The sequence below is a fragment of the Oncorhynchus gorbuscha genome, linkage group LG10 (genome assembly GCF_021184085.1).
Source record: "Oncorhynchus gorbuscha isolate QuinsamMale2020 ecotype Even-year linkage group LG10, OgorEven_v1.0, whole genome shotgun sequence".
NCBI lineage: Eukaryota > Metazoa > Chordata > Actinopteri > Salmoniformes > Salmonidae > Oncorhynchus > Oncorhynchus gorbuscha.
Window position 1 is genome coordinate 93,393,883 of NC_060182.1, and position 20,543 is coordinate 93,414,425.

General features: G+C 47.7%; 1 protein-coding gene across 1 annotated transcript in view; it reads right to left on the minus strand.

Moving 5' to 3' along the window:
- The window catches only part of LOC124045362 (angiopoietin-related protein 7), a 58,675-nt gene extending 38,359 nt beyond the window's left edge, over positions 1-20,316 (minus strand). Inside the window, exons 1-2 of the mRNA XM_046364657.1 lie at positions 20,104-20,316; positions 9,018-9,856 (exon numbers count right to left, since the gene is read on the minus strand). Of these exons, the coding sequence (XP_046220613.1) occupies positions 9,018-9,563 (546 nt within the window). The 5' untranslated portion in view covers positions 9,564-9,856; positions 20,104-20,316. The remainder of the gene's footprint in view (positions 1-9,017; positions 9,857-20,103) is intronic.
- Positions 20,317-20,543: the final 227 nt, after the last annotated feature.

Sequence of the window (20,543 nt, forward strand, 5' to 3'; positions counted from 1 at the left end):
GGTTGTATTTCAGATTATTTTGTGCCCAATAGAAATGAATGACAAATAATGTATTGTGCATTTTGGAGTCACTTTTATTGTAAACACGTCTACATGAATGTGGATGCAACCGTTACCATGGTTGTGACTCCAAAATGCACAATACATTAATAATAATCTTGAATGAATCGTGAATAATGATGAATGAGAAAGTTAGACACAAATAACATACCCTCAAGATATGCTAAACCTGTCACCATTACAATAACAGGGGAGATTAGCATTTCATATCATACCCCTAAGACATGCTAACCTCTCACCATTACAATAACAGGGGAGGTTAGCATTTCATATCATACCCCCAAGACATGCTAAACCTCTCACTATTACAATAACAGGGGAGGTTAGCATTTCATATCATACCCCCACGACATGCTAACCTCTCACCATTACAATAACAGGGGAGGTTAGCATTTCATATCATACCCCCAAGACATGCTAAACCTCACACCATTACAATAACAGGGGAGGTTAGCATTTCATATCATACCCCCAAGACATGTTAAACCTCTCACCATTACAATAACAGGGGAGGTTAGCATTTCATATCATACCCCCAAGACATGCTAAACCTCACACCATTACAATAACAGGGGAGATTAGCATTTCATATCATACCCCCAAGACATGCTAAACCTCTCACCATTACAATAACAGGGGAGATTAGCATTTCATATGATACCCCTAAGACATGCTAACCTCTCATCATTACAATAACAGGGGAGGTTAGCATTTCATATCATACCCCCAAGACATGCTAAGAGAGGGCCATCACCTACCTCCTCATGCCTTTTGCACACATTGTATATAGACTGCCCATTTTTTCTACTGTGTTATTGACTTGTTAATTGTTTATTCCATGTGTAACTCTGTGTTGTCTGTTCACACTGCTTTATCTTGGCCAGGTCGCAGTTGCAAATGAGAACTTGTTCTCAACTAGCCTACCTGGTTAAATAAAGGTGAAAAAAAATAAAATAAATAACCTCTCACCATTACAATAACAGGGGAGGTTAGCATTTTTAGAGGGGTCTGATATTTGTGCTTCTGTAACTTTCTCACTCATCATTATACATGATTCATACAGGACTATCCATAATCATGGTAGCAGTGTTTAGAAACATATCCTGTCCTTCCCTCTCAATACCTTTTCTCCCCTAAAATGTACAAAGAAGTGCTGTAATTTCTCAACTGTTCACCTGATATGGATGAAAATACCCTCAAATTGGCAACTAATTTGCGCCAGAACGCTCACCACATATCAGCTACCAGGTGGACAGGTGAGGAGTGATATGTTGTCAATTAGGAATTAGGGGACGATTAGGTGGTTAGGTTGGGAATTTAGCCAGAAAGGCAGGGTTAAAACCTCTTACGATAAATGCCAAGGGATTTTGAATGACCACAAGAGATTCAGGACACCCATTTTAACATCCCATCCAAAAGACAGCACCCTACGCAGGGCAATGTCCCCAATACTGACCTGGGACATTGGGATTTGATCTGAAAACCAGAGAAAGAGTGCCCCCTACTGGCCCTCCAACACTACATCCAGGACCAACCCTACTTAGCAGTGGGAGAGAGAGATCAAATCAAATCCCTTTTCATTGGTCACATGGTTAGCAGATGATAATGCAAGTGTAGTGAAATGCTTGTGCTTCTAGTTCCGACAGAGCAGTAATGTCTAATAAGTAATCTAACAATTCCCCAACAACTACCTAATACACACAAATCTAAAGGGGTGAATGAGAATATGTACATGTAAGTATACAGATGAGCGATGGCCGAGCGGCATAGACAAGATGCAATAGATGGTATAAAATACAGTATATACACATGATATGAGTAATGTAAGATATGTAAACATTATTAGTGGTATTATTTAAAGTGGCATTGTTTAAACTGACTAGTGATCCATTTGTTAAAGTGGCTAGTGATTGGGTCTCCATGTAGGCAGCAGCCTCTCTGAGTTAGTGATGGCTGTTAGCAGTCTGATGGCCTTGAGATAGAAGCTGTTCTTCAGTCTCTCTGTTTCAGCTTTGATGCACCTGTACTGACCTCGCCTTCTAGATGGTAACGGAGTGAACAAGCAGTGGTTCTGGTGGTTGTTGTCTTTAATGATATTTTTGCCTTCCTGTGATTTCGGGTGCTGTAGTTGTCCTGGAGGGCAGGTAGTTTGTCCCCGGTGATGTGTTGTGCAGAACGCACCACCCTCTGGAGAGCCTTACGGTTGTGGGCGGAGCAGTTGCCATTCCAGACTGTGATACAGCCCGACAGGATGCTCTCGATTGTGGATCTGTAAAAGTTAGTCAGGGTTCTTCTTCAACACATTGTCTGTGTGGGTGGACCATTTCAGTTTGTCGTTGATGTGTACGCTGAGGAACTTAAAACTTTCCACTTTCTCCACTGCTGTCCCTTCAATGTGGATAGGGGGGTGCTCACGCTGCTGTTTCCTGAAGTCTACGATCATCTCCTATGTTTCGTTTATGTTGTTTTGCTTACACCACACTCCGAGCGCCCCTGTTGGTAATCAAGCCCACTACTATTGTGTCGTCTGAAAACTTGATGATTGCGTTGGAGACGGGCATGGCCATGCAGTCATGGGTGAACAGGGAGTACAGGAGGGGTCTGAGCACGTACCAATGTGGGCCCCCAGTGTTGAGGGTCAGCGAGTTGGGGATGTTGTTTCCTACCTTCACCACCTGGGGGCGGCCCGTCAAAGTGCAGGACCCAATTGCACAGGGCGGGGTTGAGGTCCAGGGCTTCCAGCTTGATGATGAGTTTGGAGGGTACTATGGTGTTGAATGCTGAGCTGTTGTCAATGAACAGCATTCTTACATAGGTATTATCTAGTCCAGATAGGATAGGGCAGTGGGCAGTGGGCAGTGTGATTGTGATGGCGATTGCATCGTCTGTGGACCTGTTGGGGCGGTATGCAAACTGAAGTGGGTCTAGGGAGCCGGTAAGGTGGAGGTGATATGATCATTGACTCGCCTCTCAAAGCACTTCGTGATGACAGAAGTGAGTGCTACGGGGCGATAGTAATTTAGTTCAGTTTTCTTTGCTTTCTTGAGTGCAGGAACAATGGCGACCATCTTGAACCATGTGGGGACAGCAGACTGGGTTAGAGAGCGATTGAATATGTCCCCAAACACACCAGCCAGCTGATCTGCGTATGCTCTGAGGACGCGACTAGGGATGCCGTCTGGGCCAGCAGCCTTGCGAGAGTTAACACGTTTAAATGTTTTACTCACGTCAGCCACGGAGAAAGAGGGGGGGGGGTGCAGTTCTTGTTAGCGGGCCGCAACGGTGGCACTGTATTATCCTCAATGCGGGCAAAGGTGGTGTTTAGTTTGTCTGGAAGCGTGACGTCTGTGACATGACTGTTTTTGTAGTGCGTGGTTTCCTGTAGTCATATACGTCTCGTGTCTGAGCCGTTGAATTGTGATTCCACTTTGTCCCTGTACCGGCATTTCGCTTGTTTGATTGCCTTGCGGAGAGAAGAACTACACTGTTTAAATTCAGTATTTCCAGACCTCTTTCCATGGTTAAATGCGGTGGTTCGCACTTTCAGTTTTGTGTGAATGCCGCCATCCATCCACGGCAAATGACACGATCCATCCAGCCAACATATAGGTCGATGTTATTCTCTGAGGCTGACCGGAACATATCCCAGTCCGCGTGATCGAAACAATCTTAAAGCGTGAATTCCGATTGGTCAGACCAGCGTTGAATAGTTTAGTCACTGGTACATCCTGTTTGAGTTTCTGCCTATAAGATGGTAGGAGCAAGATGGCATCGTGGTCGGATTTTCCAAATGGAGTGCAGGGAAGTCTTTGTATGCATCAGGGAAGTAAGAGTAGCAGTGGTCGAGTGTATTACCCCCGGGCGTAGTGCAATCAATATGCTGATAGAATTTAGTCTTGTTCTTAAATTTGCTTTGTTAAAATCCCCAGCTACAATAAACCCAGCCTCAGGATTTATGGTTTCCAGTGAAGTTCCTTTAGGGCCATCTAAAGGAACTGCTTGAGGGGGAATGTACACAGCTGTGACTATAACTGAAGAGAATTCTCTTGGAAGGTCATTTGTGAGGAATTCTAGGTCAGGTGAGCGGAAGGATTTGAGTTCCTGTATGTTGTTATGATTACACCATGAGTCGTTAATCATGCAGAACACTGCCCCGCCCTTCCTTTTCCCAGAGAGGTATTTATCTCTGTCGGTGCGATGCATGGAGAAGCCCGGTGGCTGAACCGATTTCGACAACATATCCCGAGAGACATGTTTCCTTGAAAAAGAGAATGAATGAGGCCAACACCTCAGTTGGCTGCCTTTCCTTCCAGTTCTCTGCTGCCAGTGATTGGAACGAATGGCAAAAATCGCTGAAGTTGGAGACTTTTATTTCCCTCACCAACTTTAAACATCAACTATCTGAGCAGCTAACCGATTGCTGCAGCTGTACATAGTCCATCTGTAAATAGTCGCCCCCCCCGATCTACCTACCTCATCCCCATACTGTTTTTATTTATTTACTTAGCTTTTTACCCTTTGAGGGTAGAGAGAGAGAGAGAGAGAGAGAGAGAGAGAGAGAGAGAGATAGAGAGAGAGAGAGAGAGAGAGATACATACTTCCTGCTGTACTGTATGTAGCCTGTAGGTCCTGCTGCTGTAGCCTGCACTTCCTGCCGTACTGTATGTAGCCTGTACTTCCTGCTGCTGATATAGCCTGTATTTCCTGCTGCTGATAGCCTGTACTTCCTGCTGTACTGTATGTAGCCTATATTTCCTGTAAGCACCAAACCCAGTTGCCAAATACAGCCAGGGGGAGTATGGAGGAGCAAAACCCCAGGGAGGGGCACTCTGACATGGGTAGAGAGGCACGTGGGACTGGGGCAGAACGTGGGACTGGGGCAGGATGCTGTCTAATCCTTTTAGCATGCAAGGTTAAGGAGGACTTATCACCTGGAGAAATAGGGAGAGAGCGAAAGATATCAGGGTGGTTAGGGAAGTGGGGGATGGGGAGAAAGAAAGGTAAGGGGGGGGTCAGGGCAGAGGGAGGGATACGGTCAGTGGGGTAGGGACAGTTAGGTAGGGACAGTGGGGTAAGGACAGTGGGGTAGGAACAGTGAGGTAGGGACAGTGTGGTAGGGGAGGGATAGGGTCAGTGGGGTAGGGACAGTGGGGTAGGGGAAGGATAGGGTCAGTGGGGTAGGGACAGTGGGATAGGGACAGTGGGGTAGGGTCAGTGGGGTAGGGTCAGTGGGGTAGGGTCAGTGGGGTAGGGTCAGTGGGGCAGGGTCAGTGGGGTAGGGTCAGTGGGGTAGGGACAGTGGGGTAGGGACAGTGGGGTAGGGGGAGGGATAGGGTCAATGGGGTAGGGTCAGTGAGGTAGGGACAGTGTGGGTAGGGAGAGTGGGGTAGGGTCAGTGGGGCAGGGGAAGGGATAGGGACAGTGGGGTAGGGAAAGTGGGGTAGGGAAAGTGGGGTAGGGACAGTGGGGTAGGGTCAGTGGGGTAGGGACAGTGGGGTAGGGTCAGTGGGGTAGGGTCAGTGGGGTAGGGTCAGTGGGGTAGGGGGAGGGATAGGGACAGTGGGGCAGGGACAGTGGGGTAGGGTCAGTGGGGTAGGGACAGTGGGGTAGGGACAGTGTGGCAGGGGGAGGGATAGGGACAGTGGGGCAGGGACAGTGGGGTAGGGACAGTGGGGTAGGGACAGTGGGGTAGGGACAGTGGGGTAGGGACAGTAGGGTAGGGACAGTGGGGTAGGGACAGTGTGGGTAGGGAGAGTGGGGTAGGGGGAGGGATAGGGTCAGTAGGGTAGGGACAGTGATGTAGGGACAGTGATGTAGGGACAGTGGGGTAGGGACAGTGAGGTAGGGTCAGTGGGGTAGGGGCAGTGGGGTAGGTACAGTGGGGCAGGGGGAGGGATAGGGTCAGTGGGGTAGGGACAGTGGGGTAGGGACAGTGGGGTAGGGACAGTGAGGTAGGGACAGTAGGGTAGGGACAGTGGGGTAGGGACAGTGGGGCAGGGGGAGAGATAGGGTCAGTGGGGTATGGACAGTGGGGTAGGGACAGTGGGGTAGGGACAGTGGGGTAGGGACAGTGAGGTAGGGTAGAGTGGGGTAGGGACAGTGGGGAAGGGGAGGATAGGGTCAGTGGGGTAGGGACAGTGGGGTAGGGACAGTGGGGTAGGGACAGTGGGGCAGGGGGAGGGATAGGGTCAGCGGGGTAGGGACAGTGGGGTAGGGACAGCGGGGTATGGACAGCGGGGTATGGACAGTGGGGTAGGGACAGTGGGGTAGGGGCAGTGGGGTAGGGGGAGGGATAGGGTCAATGGGGTAGGGTCAGTGAGGTAGGGACAGTGAGGTAGGGACAGTGGGGTAGGGACAGTGGGGTAGGGTCAGTGAGGTAGGGACAGTGAGGTAGGGACAGTGGGGTATGGACAGTGGGGTAGGGACAGTGAGGCAGGGACAGTGGGGTAGGGTCAGTGGGGTAGGGACAGTGGGGTAGGGACAGTGTGGGTAGGGACAGTGGGGTAGGGACAGTGGGGTAGGGTCAGTGGGGTAGGGAAAGTAAGGCAGTGACAGGGGTAGGGACAGTGGGGTAGGGACAGTGGGGTAGGGACAGTGGGGTAGGGTCAGTGGGGTAGGGAAAGTAAGGCAGTGACAGGGGTAGGGTCGGTGGGGTAGGGACAGTGGGGTCGGGACAGTGGGGTAGGGACAGTGGAGTAGGGACAGTGGGGTAGGGTCAGTGGGGTAGGGAAAGTAAGGCAGTGACAGGGGTAGGGTCAGTGGGGTAGGGACAGTTGGGTCGGGACAGTGGGGTAGGGACAGTGGGGTAGGGACAGTGGAGTAGGGACAGTGGGGTAGGGTCAGTGGGGTAGGGAAAGTAAGGCAGTGACAGGGGTAGGGTCAGTGGGGTAGGGACAGTGGGGTCGGGACAGTGGGGTAGGGACAGTGGGGTAGGGTCAGTGGGGTAGGGAAAGTAAGGCAGTGACAGGGGTAGGGGCAGTGGGGTAGGGACAGTGGGGTAGGTACAGTGGGGTAGGGTCAGTGGGGTAGGGAAAGTAAGGCAGTGACAGGGGTAGGGTCAGTGGGGTAGGGACAGTGGAGTAGGGACAGTGGGGTAGGGACAGTGGGGTAGGGACAGTGGGGTAGGGACAGTGGAGTAGGGACAGTGGGGTAGGGACAGTGGAGTAGGGTCAGTGGGGTAGGGACAGTGGAGTAGGGACAGTGGGGTAGGGACAGTGGGGTCGGGAGTGGGGTAGGGACAGTGGAGTAGGGACAGTGGGGTAGGGACAGTGGGGTAGGGACAGTGGGGTAGGGACAGTGGGGTAGGGACAGTGGAGTAGGGACAGTGGAGTAGGGACAGTGGGGTAGGGACAGTGGGGTAGGGACAGTGGAGTAGGGACAGTGGAGTAGGGACAGTGGAGTAGGGACAGTGGGGTAGGGACAGTGGAGTAGGGACAGTGGAGTAGGGACAGTGGGGTAGGGACAGTGGAGTAGGGACAGTGGGGTAGGGACAGTGGAGTAGGGACAGTGGGGTAGGGACAGTGGGGTAGGGACAGTGGGGTAGGGACAGTGGGGTCGGGACAGTGGGGTAGGGTCAGTGGGGTAGGGACAGTGGGGTAGGGACAGTGGGGAAGGGGAGGGATAGGGACAGTGGGGTAGGGACAGTGGGGTAGGTACAGTGGAGTAGGGACAGTGGAGTAGGGTCAGTGGGGTAGGGACAGTGGGGTAGGGACAGTGGAGTAGGGGGAGGGATAGGGACAGTGGGGTAGGGACAGTGGGGTAGGTACAGTGGGGTAGGGACAGTGGGGTAGGGACAGTGGGGAAGGGGGAGGGATAGGGACAGTGGGGTAGGGACAGTGGGGTAGGTACAGTGGAGTAGGGACAGTGGAGTAGGGTCAGTGGGGTAGGGACAGTGGGGTAGGGACAGTGGAGTAGGGTTAGGTACATTTACTTTCTGATAGCTTGCAGGAGTTTGTACACGAATAATCAATGGTCATGAACAAGCTACTATGTTTCATGTCTGGTGTGACTTCACATTGACCAACTTGTGGATCCAGAACTGCATGCACTCCAGAGCTACAGTATGCCGTCCTAGAAGTCTGACTCCCCTGTAGTTCTAGAACTCTGACTCCCCTGTAGTTCAAAAACTCTGACTCCCCTGTAGTTCGAGAACTCTGACTCCCCTGTAGTTCGAGAACTCTGACTCCCCTGTAGTTCGAGAACTCTGACTCCCCTGTAGTTCGAGAACTCTGACTCCCCTGTAGTTCTAGAAAGCTGACTCCCCTGTAGTTTGAGAACTCTGACTCCCCTGTAGTTTGAGAACTCTGACTCCCCTGTAGTTCTAGAACTCTGACTCCCCTGTAGTTCTAGAACTCTGACTCCCCTGTAGTTTGAGAACGCTGACTCCCCTGTAGTTCTAGAACGCTGACTCCCCTGTAGTTTGAGAACTCTGACTCCCCTGTAGTTCTAGAACGCTGACTCCCCTGTAGTTCTAGAACGCTGACTCCCCTGTAGTTCTAGAACTCAGAATTACAGTTCCAGTTATAGTTCTAACTGTGACTGACCTGTAGCTCCAGAACTCTTGATGTGTTTCATGTAGCTGTGACTGACCTGTAGCTCCAGAACTCTCGATGTGTTTCATGTAGCTGTGACTGACCTGTAGCTCCAGAACTCTCAATGTGTTTAATGTAGCTGTGACTGACCTGTAGCTCCAGGACTCTCTATGTGTTTCATGTAGCTGTGACTGACCTGTAGCTCCAGAACTCTCAATGTGTTTAATGTAGCTGTGACTGACCTGTAGGTCCAGAACTCTCGATGTGTTGCATGTAGCTGTGACTGACCTGTAGGTCCAGAACTCTCGATGTGTTACATGTAGCTGTGTCTGACCTGTAGGTCCAGAACTCTCGATGTGTTACATGTAGCTGTGACTGACCTGTAGGTCCAGAACTCTCGATGTGTTTCATGTAGCTGTGACTGACCTGTAGCTCCAGGACCTTGATTCGGTGCCTGTGACTACGGAGTTCCTCCTGTAGCTGGGAGATGGTCTCCTGGAGGTCCTGCAGCTGCTGTTTCCTCTCCTGGTTCTCCTGCAGCCAGTAGGACACTTCGTCAGTGCAGCGGAACATGTCTGGGCAGCGCTGGTGTTGGAGCTGAGGCAGCGTGGCTGTGACTCGACACTGACCGTTAGGCAACACCTCGTTGCTGTACTCCCCACACTGCATCAGACCGCTGCTGATACGATGGCTGTCTGGGTGTTCGTGTACGTCCGGATGGGAGTTTCGGTGTGAGTCTGGGTTTGTGTCCGGATGTTGATCATATGTGTCTGTCTGTGTTTCCGGAAGGAATTCTTTTGGAGGCACGTCTATACCGGAGTCTGATTGGGTGTCTCTGTGTCCACCTGTGTTGCTGTCATCAGCGCTGTCTTGCTGTGTATCTGTGTATGTGTAGTCTCCAGTCACCAGGGCAATGGTCCATAGGGCCAGTAAGGCAGCAGTCAGCAGGAGAGGTGGTCTCATCCTGACCATCCAAACCAGGTCCAGAAAGACCCTCTCAGACCAGCTCCAGCATGGGGGCTACACCTAAACTTGGCTCTAAATTAGCCCAACTTAGATGAGGTCTTCACTCAGGCCAGGTCCAGTTGCAACCAGAGCCATCCAGGCTAGCTGTGGTCCCATGCAGTCCAGCTGTGCTTGGCTCTTATTCCCTCCAGACAGAGAGACCAGCAGGGAGACAGACTTCTTGGAGTGCAGTGGGACAGGAACTGCCTCCATTCACCGGACACCCTCCTCTCCTCATGACAGCATCCTCACTGGCATCACTGAGGACACACACACACACAGTTAAACACACATTCTGAATGAGGATACACACACACACACACACACACACACACACACACACACACACACACACACACACACACACACACACACACACACACACACACACACACACACACACACACACACACACACACACACACACACAGTTAAACACACATTCTGACTGAGGATATACACACACACACATTCTGACTGAGGACACACACACACACACACACACACTTTGACTGAGGACACACACACACACACACATATACACACACAGTTAAACACACACACACACACTTTGACTGAAGACACACACACACACACACACACAGCAGAGAACAACAGACATTCATTTAAGTTGAGATGAACATCCTCCCCCTCTCTCCTGTCCACAGCCCATCCTCCCCCTCTCTCCTGTCCACAGCCCATCCTCCCCCATCTCTCCTGTCCACAGCCCATCCCCCCTCTCTCCTGTCCACAGCCCATCCTCCCCCTCTCTCCAGTCCACAGCCCATCCCCCCCTCTCTCCTGTCCACAGCCCATTCTCCCCCTCTCTCCTGTCCACAGCCCATCCTCCCCCCTCTCTCCTGTCCACAGCCCATCCTCCCCCTCTCTCCTGTCCACAGCCCATCCTACCCCCTCTCTCCTGTCCACAGCCCATCCTCCCCCTCTCTCCTGTCCACAGCCCATCCTCCCCCACTCTCTCCTGTCCACAGCCCGTCCTCCCCCTCTCTCCTGTCCACAGCCCATCCTCCCCCTCTCTCCTGTCCACAGCCCATCCTCCCCCTCTCTCCTGTCCACAGCCCATCCTCCCCCTCTCTCCTGTTCACAGTCCATCCTCCCCCCTCTCCTGTCCACAGTCCATCCTCCCCCTCTCTCCTGTCCACAGTCCACCCTCCCACCCTCTCTCCTGTCCACAGTCCACCCCCCACCCTCTCTCCTGTCCACAGTCCACCCCCTCTCTCCTGTCCACAGTCCATCCTCCCCCTCTCTCCTGTCCACAGCCCATCCTCCCCCTCTCTCCTGTCCACAGTCCACCCCCTCTCTCCTGTCCACAGTCCACCCCCTCTCTCCTGTCCACAGTCCACCCCCTCTCTCCTGTCCACAGTCCACCCCCCTCTCTCCTGTCCACAGTCCACCCCCCCTCTCTCCTGTCCACAGTCCATCCTCCCCCTCTCTCCTGTCCACGGCCCATCCTCCCCCCTCTCGCCTGTCCACGGCCCATCCTCCCCCCCTCTCTCTTGTCCACGGCCCATCCTCCCCCTCTCTCCTGTCCACAGCCCATCCTCCCCCTCTCTCCTGTCCACAGCCATCCTCCCCTCTCTCTCCTGTCCACAGCCCATCCTCCCCCTCTCTCCTGTCCACAGTGTGCTTAGGGTCATCGTAAGGTTGGAAGGTTAACCTTCGCCCCAGTCTGAGGTCCTGAGCGCTCTGGAGCAGGTTTTCATCAAGGATATCTCTATACTTTGCTCTGTTCATCTTTCCCTCGATCCGGACTAGTCTCCCAGTAACTGCCGCTGAAAAACATCCCCAAAGCATGATGCTGCCACCACCATGCTTCACCGTAGGGATGGTGCCAGGTTTCCTCCAGACATGACGCTTGGCATTCGGGCCAAAGAGATCAATCTTGGTTTCATCAGACCAGAGAATCTTGTTTCTCATGGTCTGAGAGTCCTTTAGGTGCCTTTTGTCAAACTCCAAGCAGGCTGTCATGTGCCTTTAACTGAGGAGTGGCTTCCATCTGGCCCCTCTACCATAAAGGCCTGATTGGTGGAGTGCTGCAAAGATGGTTGTCCTTCTGGAAGGTTCTCCCATCTCCACAGATGAACTCTAGAGCTCTGTCAGAGTGACCAGCTGGTGGCCAGCACTCGGAAGAGTCTTGGAGCGTCCAAACTTCTCGCATTTAAGAGTGATAGAGGCAAATGTGTTCTCGGGGCCTTCAATTTGCTCTGATATGCACTGTCAACTGTGGGACCTTATATAGACAGGTGTGTGCCCTTACAAATCATGTCCAATCAATTCAAATGTACCACAGGTGGACTCCAATCAAGTTGTAGAAACATTTCAAGGATGAGCAATGGAAACAGGATGCACTTGAGCTCAATTTCGAGTCTCATAGAAAAGGGTCTGAATACTTATGTAAATAAGGTATCTGTTTTTTTATTTTTTATTTTTAGAAATGAGCAGAAATGACTAAAAACCTGTTTTCTCTTTGTCATTATGGGGTATTGTGATGTCATTATGGGGTATTGTGATGTCATTATGGGGTATTGTGATGTCATTATGGGGTATTGTGATGTCATTATGGGGTATTGTGTGTAGATTGATGAGGGGGAAAAAAGGATTTATTCCACAAAATGTGGAAAAAGTCAAAGGGGTCTGAGAACTTTCCGAATACCCTGTAGATGTGTGTCACCGGAAGCTTCCTCTCTGAGACGGGAATCCCATTATGGACTCACCACTCGGCAGATCAGCAGGTTACGATCCCACAGCCTATATACAACTACTTCCTGGTCCTACCCTTTATTCAGCATTACTCTCCCGCTCTCTGTTCTTCTTTCATCTCTCTTTCTCCTCTTTCCGTTTCCTCTCCCTTCCTGTCATTCCTTCTCTCCATCTCACTTCCTCTCCCTCTGTAACCCATCGGTGTTCCTTCACCGTTCCTACAGATCATTAAACCTGCATCTCCATAATGCGGTCGGACCACCGCAGACCTAATCGCTCCTACGACCTCTCTAGACCATAATTGGTGGTTAAGATGAGATCCTGACTAAGGTTTAACCCTCTGCGTCCTGAAATGGCCTACACTACACTCGGCCACTCAATGTACAGTGTATATACACACACACACACACACACACACACACACACACACACACACACACACACACACACACACACACACACACACACACACACACACACACACACACACACACACACACACACACACACACAGTGGGGCAAAAAGTATTTAGTCAGCCACCAATTGTGCAAGTTCTCCCACTTAAAAAGATGAGAGGCCTGTAATTTTCATCATAGGTACACTTCAACTATGACAGACAATAAGAAAAAAAAATACAGAAAATCACATTGTAGGATGATTTTTTATGAATTTATTTGCAAATTATGGTGGAAAATAAGTATTTGGTCAATAACAAAAGTTTCTCAATACTTTGTTATATACCACTTGTTGCCAATGACATGAGGTCAAACGTTTTCTGTAAGTCTTCACAAGGTTTTCACACACTGTTGCTGGTATTTTGGCCCATTCCTCCATGTAGATCTCCTCTAGAGCAGTGATGTTTTGGGGCTGTTGCTGGGCAACACAGGCTTTCAACTCCCTCCAAAGATTTTCTATGGGGTTGAGATCTGGAGACTGGCTAGGCCACTCCAGGACCTTGAACTACTTCTTACGAAGCCACTCCTTCGTTGCCTGGGTGGTGTGTTTGGGATCATTGTCATGCTGAAAGACCCAGCCACGTTTCATCTTCAATGCCTGTCAAGTTGTCTAGGTGTTATAATTATTTCAGCTCTGCCCAAACTTGAAAACGGCTTGCTCAACTCGTGAAGGGACTCCATTCCTTTTTAGTGTTTTATGCCATTTGTTGAATATGTTGAAACAGTTGAATTGTTGAGTAGTTGAATGACAGAGGAATGAGGAATAAGGAATAGGGAATAGGAATAAATTGATAATCTTAGACAGAGAATAAAAATGCATTATTTTACACAATAAACAATGTATTACACAGCAACAAAGCATAGCTTTGAATAAAGTAAACGTTTAAACAATTTAATCTAGCACTTCAAGCAATCACTTATGCAGTCAGAAAATATCCACAAATAAGAAGTCACCACTCCTACCAGAGTTAAACATGTAAATTGTGCTAAGCACTGGATGCAACATAATAAATCATTACAAACATCACATACCAATTGCGTCTTTAGGGTTAAACAATGAGCTGTTTGTTTGTTGAGGACCCAAGCAAAGCTAAGCCCAAACATTTTATACCCATTCTTATCTGCCAAGTGCGCATGTAAAAGTAGTCCCTCCAGAATTCCTGGCTCAATTTTTTTAGTTCCACCCGTGTTTTGGGGTTATCTGCTCTCTTGAGGCCTGGAGTTCTTTAAAGGAAGAGCTGCTCATGTTTTGAGTGTTCTGTTATTTGACGCAACAGTTGAGTTTTTACCAAAAAGTTATATTTTGGTTTCATCTGACCGTATGACATTCTCCCAATCTTCTTCTGGATCATCCAAATGCTCCCTAGCAAACTTCAGACGGGCCTAGACATGTACTGGCTTAAGCAGGGGGACACGTCTGGCACTGCAGGATTTGAGTCCCTGGCGGCGTAGTGTGTTACTGATGGTAGGCTTTGTTACTTTGGTCCCAGCTCTCTGCAGGTCATTCACTAGGTCCCCCCGTGTGGTTCTGGGATTTTTGCTCACCGTTCTTGTGATCATTTTGACCCCACGGGGTGAGATGTGGAGCCCCAGATCGAGGGAGATTATCAGTGGTCTTGTATGTCTTCGATTTCCTAAGAATTGCTCCCACAGTTGATTTCTTCAAACCAAGCTGCTTACTATTTGCAGATTCAGTCTTCCCAGCCTGGTGCAGGTCTACAATTTTGTTTCTGGTGTCCTCTGACAGCTCTTTGGTCTTGACCATAGTGGAGTTTGGTGTGTGACTGTTTGAGGTTGTGGACAGGTGTCTTTTATACTGATAACAAGTTCAAACAGGTGTCATTAATACAGGTAACGAGTGGAGGACAGAGGAGCCTCTTAAAGAAGAAGTTACAGGTCTGTGAGAGCCAGAAATCTTGCTTGTTTGTAGGTGACCAAATACTTATTTTCCACCATAATTTGCAAATACTTTCATAAAATATCCTACAATGTGATTTTCTGGATTTTCTTTCTCATTTTGTCTGTCATAGTTGAAGTGTACCTATGGTGAAAATTACAGGCCTCTCTCATATTTTTAAGTTGGAAAACTTGCACAATTGATGCCTGACTAAATACTTTTTTGCCCCAGAGATAGGTTGTCATTAAGATTAGTGGATTCACATATTAGTGGATTCAGATATTTCAGCCACACCCGTTGCTGACAGATGTATAAAATCGAGCACACAGCCATGCAATCTCCATAGGATAACACTGGCAGAAGAATGGCCCTTACTGAAGAGCTCAGTGACTTTCAACGTGGCATTGTAAAGGGATGCCACCTTTCCAACAAGGCAGTTTGTCATATTTCTGCCCTGCTAGAACTGCCCCGGTCAAGTGCTGTTATTGTGAAGTGGAAACGTCTAGGAGCAACAACAGCTCAGCCGTAAAGTGGTAGGCCTCACAAGCTCACAAAACAGAACCGCGGAGTGCTGAAGCGCGTAGCGCGTAAAGATTATTGGTCCTAGGTTGCAACACTCACTACCAAGTTGCCAGCTGCCTCAGGAAGTAACTTCAGCACAATAAATGTTAGTCGGGAGCTTCATGAAATGGGTTTCCGTGACCGAGCAGCCGCACACAAGTCTAAGATCACCATGCGCCATGCCTAGTGTCGGCTGGAGTGGTGTAAAGCTCGCCATTGGACTCTGGAGCAGTTGAGTTGCGTTCTCTGGAGTGATGAATCACTCTTCACCATTTCGCAGTCAGACGGACGAATTTGGTTTGGCGGATGCCAGGACAACGCTACCTGCCCCAATGAATAGTACCAACTGTAAAGTTTGGAGGAGGAATAATGGAATGGGGCTGTTTTTCATGGTACGGGCCCCTTAGTTCCAGTAAAGGAACACACTACGGCATAAGACATTCTAGACAATTCTGTACTTCCAACTTTGGGGAAGGCCCTTTCCTCTTTCAGCATGACAATACCCCCGTGCACAAAGCGAGGTCCATACAGATACGGTTTGTTGAAATCGGTGTGGGAGAACTTGACTGGCCTGCACAGAGCCCTGACCTCAACCCCATCGAACAACTTTGGGACGAATTGGAACCCCGACTGTGAGCCAGACCCAATCGCCCAACATCAGTGCCCGTCCTCACTAATGATCTTGTGGTTGAATGGAAGCAAGTGCCCACAGCAAAGTTCCAAAATCTAGTGGAATTCTTCTTCTTCTTCTTCTTCTTCTTCTTCTTCTTCTTCTTCTTCTTCTTCTTCTTCTTCTTCTTCTTCTTCTTCTTCTTCTTCTTCCCCCAGTAGAATGGAGGATGTTATAGCAGCAAAGGGGGGGAGGGCAACTCCATATTAATGCCCATGATTTTGGAATGAGATGTTCGACGAGCAGTGTCCTCATACTTTTGGTCATGTTGTGTAAATTGTCTGTGACTTAACACACAAGTATTCAAAAGTGGTGAAGTGAAATGAAAAAAATTACTTGGGTCAAAAAATATATATATATTAAAACGGAACTGTGGTTTTTGTAAATGTATTCACCCCCTTTGCTATGAAACCCCTAAATAAGATCTGGTGCACCCAATTACCTTCGGAAGTCACATAATTAGTTAAATAAAGTCCAGCTGTGTGCAATCTAAGTATGATCTCAGTATATATACACCTGTTCTGAAAAAGAACCCAGAGTCTGCAACCCCACTAAGCAAGGTGCACCACCAAGCAAGCGGCACCATGAAGACCAAGGAGCTCTCCAAACAGGTCAGGGACAAAGTTGTGGAGAAATACAGATCAAGGTTGGGTTATAAAAAAATATCCAAAACTTTGAACATCCCACAGAGCTCCATTAAATCCATTATTCAAAAATTGAAAGAATATGGCACCACAACAAACCTACCAAGAGAGGGCCGCCCACCAAAACTCATGGACCAGGCAAGGAGGGCATTTATCAGAGAGGCTACAAAGAGACCAAAGAGTTGGGCTTTATGGAAGAGTGGCCAGAAAAAAAAGCCATTGCTTAAAGAAAAAACAAGCAAACACATTTGGTTTTTGCCAAAAGGCATGTGGGAGACTCCCCAAAAATATGGAAGACGGTACTCTGGTCAGATGAGACTAAAATGTAGCTTTTTGGCCATCAAGGAAAATACTATGTATGGCGCAAACCCAACATCTCTCATCACCCCAAGAACACCTTCCTCACAGTGAAGCATGGTGGTGGCAGCATCATGTTGTGAGGATGTTTTTCATCAGCAGGGACTAGGCAACTGGTCAGAATTGAAGGAATGATGGATGGTGCCAAATACAAGGACAATGACCCTAAGCATACCAGCAGGACAATGACCCTAAGCATACTGCTAAAGCAACACTTGAGTGGTTTAAGGGGAAACATTTAAATGTCTTGGAATGGCCTCGTCAAAGCCCAGACCTCAATCCAATTGAGAATCTGTGGTATGACTTAAAGATTGCTGTACACCAGCGGAAACCATCCAACTTGAAGGAGCTGGAGCAGTTTTGCCTTGAAGAACGGGCAGAAATACCAGTGGCTAGATGTGCCAAGCTTATAGAGACATACCCCAAGTGACTTGCAGTTGTAATTGCTGCAAATGGTGGCTCTACAAAGTATTGACTTTGGGAGGGTTGAATAGTTATTCACACTCAAGTTTTCTTATTTCTTGTTTGTTTCACAATAAAACATATTTTGCATCTTCAAAGTGGTAGGCATGTTGTGTAAATCAAATGATACACATATTTTGCATCTTCAAAGTGGTAGGCATGTTGTGTAAATCAAATGATACACATATTTTGCATCTTCAAAGTGGTAGGCATGTTGTGTAAATCAAATGATACACATATTTTGCATCTTCAAAGTGGTAGGCATGTTGTGTAAATCAAATGATACACATATTTTGCATCTTCAAAGTGGTAGGCATGTTGTGTAAATCAAATGATACACATATTTTGCATCTTCAAAGTGGTAGGCATGTTGTGTAAATCAAATGATACACATATTTTGCATCTTCAAAGTGGTAGGCATGTTGTGTAAATCAAATGATACACATATTTTGCATCTTCAAAGTGGTAGGCATGTTGTGTAAATCAAATGATACACATATTTTGCATCTTCAAAGTGGTAGGCATGTTGTGTAAATCAAATGATACACATATTTTGCATCTTCAAAGTGGTAGGCATGTTGTGTAAATCAAATGATACACATATTTTGCATCTTCAAAGTGGTAGGCATGTTGTGTAAATCAAATGATACACATATTTTGCATCTTCAAAGTGGTAGGCATGTTGTGTAAATCAAATGATACACATATTTTGCATCTTCAAAGTGGTAGGCATGTTGTGTAAATCAAATGATAAACATATTTTGCATCTTCAAAGTGGTAGGCATGTTGTGTAAATCAAATGATACACATATTTTGCATCTTCAAAGTGGTAGGCATGTTGTGTAAATCAAATGATACACATATTTTGCATCTTCAAAGTGGTAGGCATGTTGTGTAAATCAAATGATACACATATTTTGCATCTTCAAAGTGGTAGGCATGTTGTGTAAATCAAATGATACACATATTTTGCATCTTCAAAGTGGTAGGCATGTTGTGTAAATCAAATGATACACATATTTTGCATCTTCAAAGTGGTAGGCATGTTGTGTAAATCAAATGATACACATATTTTGCATCTTCAAAGTGGTAGGCATGTTGTGTAAATCAAATGATACACATATTTTGCATCTTCAAAGTGGTCGGCATGTTGTGTAAATCAAATGATACACATATTTTGCATCTTCAAAGTGGTAGGCATGTTGTGTAAATCAAATGATACACATATTTTGCATCTTCAAAGTGGTAGGCATGTTGTGTAAATCAAATGATACACATATTTTGCATCTTCAAAGTGGTAGGCATGTTGTGTAAATCAAATGATACACATATTTTGCATCTTCAAAGTGGTAGGCATGTTGTGTAAATCAAATGATACACATATTTTGCATCTTCAAAGTGGTAGGCATGTTGTGTAAATCAAATGATACACATATTTTGCATCTTCAAAGTGGTAGGCATGTTGTGTAAATCAAATGATACACATATTTTGCATCTTCAAAGTGGTAGGCATGTTGTGTAAATCAAATGATACACATATTTTGCATCTTCAAAGTGGTAGGCATGTTGTGTAAATCAAATGATACAATCTCCCCAAAAATCTATTTTAATTCCAGGTTGTAAAGGCAACAAAATAGGAAAAATGCCAAGGGGGGTGAATACTTTCGCAAACCACTGTATATCTTCCTCTCTCCCTCTCTATCTCTCTCTCACTCTCCCTCTCTCTATCTCTATCTCACTCTCTCTATCTCCCTCTCACTCTCACTCTCTATCTCTCTCTCACTCTCCCTCTCTCTATCTCTATCTCACTCTCTCTATCTCCCTCTCACTCTCACTCTCTATCTCTCTCTCACTATCTCTCTCTTACTCTCCCTCTCTCATGCTCTCTGGATGTGGCCTGCTAGATTCATTTAGATTATAGAACTTGCTTAACTAGTGTCCTGCGTCCATAAACACTAATAATTGTTAACACTGACAGCTGCTTCACGTGTCTCTGAGTGATTTACAGTATCTACAGTTCAGGTGTGGATTAGTTAGCATACCTGAGTCAGCACCATCATCGGACCTGACCAGCTTAGAAAAGATACAAGTGCTGGCTATCGGTATCCATAGAACAAACCGTTGTGTTGTGGGTGTGGCCATGCTCAGTAGAGTGTGTTTGTTACACAACACTCACGCAGCAACCAGCAGTTAACAGTGATTATCATAAAGATACCTTTTTGTGGGTTGCCATTAGTCTTAAAGCCTCTCTCTCTCTCTCTCTCTCTCTCTCTCTCTCTCTCTCTCTCTCTCTCTCTCTCTCTCTCTCTCTCTCTCTCTCTCTCTCTCTCTCTCCATCTCTCTCTCTCTCTCTCTCTCTCTCTCTCTCTCTCTCTCTCTCTCTCTCTCTCTCTCTCTCTCTCTCTCTCTCTCTCTCTCTCTCTCTCTCTCTCTCGCCATCTCTCTCTCTCTCTCCCTCTATGATCACTCACACTCTCTCTCTCTCTCTCTCTCTCTCTCTCTCTCTCTCTCTCTCGCCATCTCTCTCCCTCTATGATCACTCACACACTCTCTCTCTCTCTCTCTCTCTCTCTCTCTCTCTCTCTCTCTCTCTCTCTCTCTCTCTCTCTCTCTCTCTCTCTCTCTCTCTCTCTCTCTCTCTCTCTCTCTCGCCATCTCTCTCCCTCTATGATCACTCACACACACACTCTCTCTCTCTCTCTCTCTCTCTCTCGTTAGATAGATTTAAAAAATGCTTCCTACCTTTCTGTGGACGGTGACAACTCCTTATTGGAAAAGCAGCAGGCTAATGGAGTGTTGGAAATGTGTTTTTTGTTGTTGTGTGTGAGTCTCTCTGTGTGTGTGAGGTGTGTGTGCTTCTCTGTCTCTGTGTGTGTGAGGTGTGTGTGTGTGCGCTTCTCTCTCTGTCTTCTAGAGGAAAGCGACAGTGTGTCAGAGTCCTGAGCAGACATCTTATCCCCCACAATCCTCTGTAATAGGATTCAACACAGAGACATGAGACTGCACAGCGTCACAGCTACCTTACTGTAATGTACTGTACACACGCTCAATCACACGCAACCTCACACACACACACACACACACACACACACACACACACACACACACACACACACACACACACACACACACACACACACACACACACACACACACACACACACACACACACACACACACAC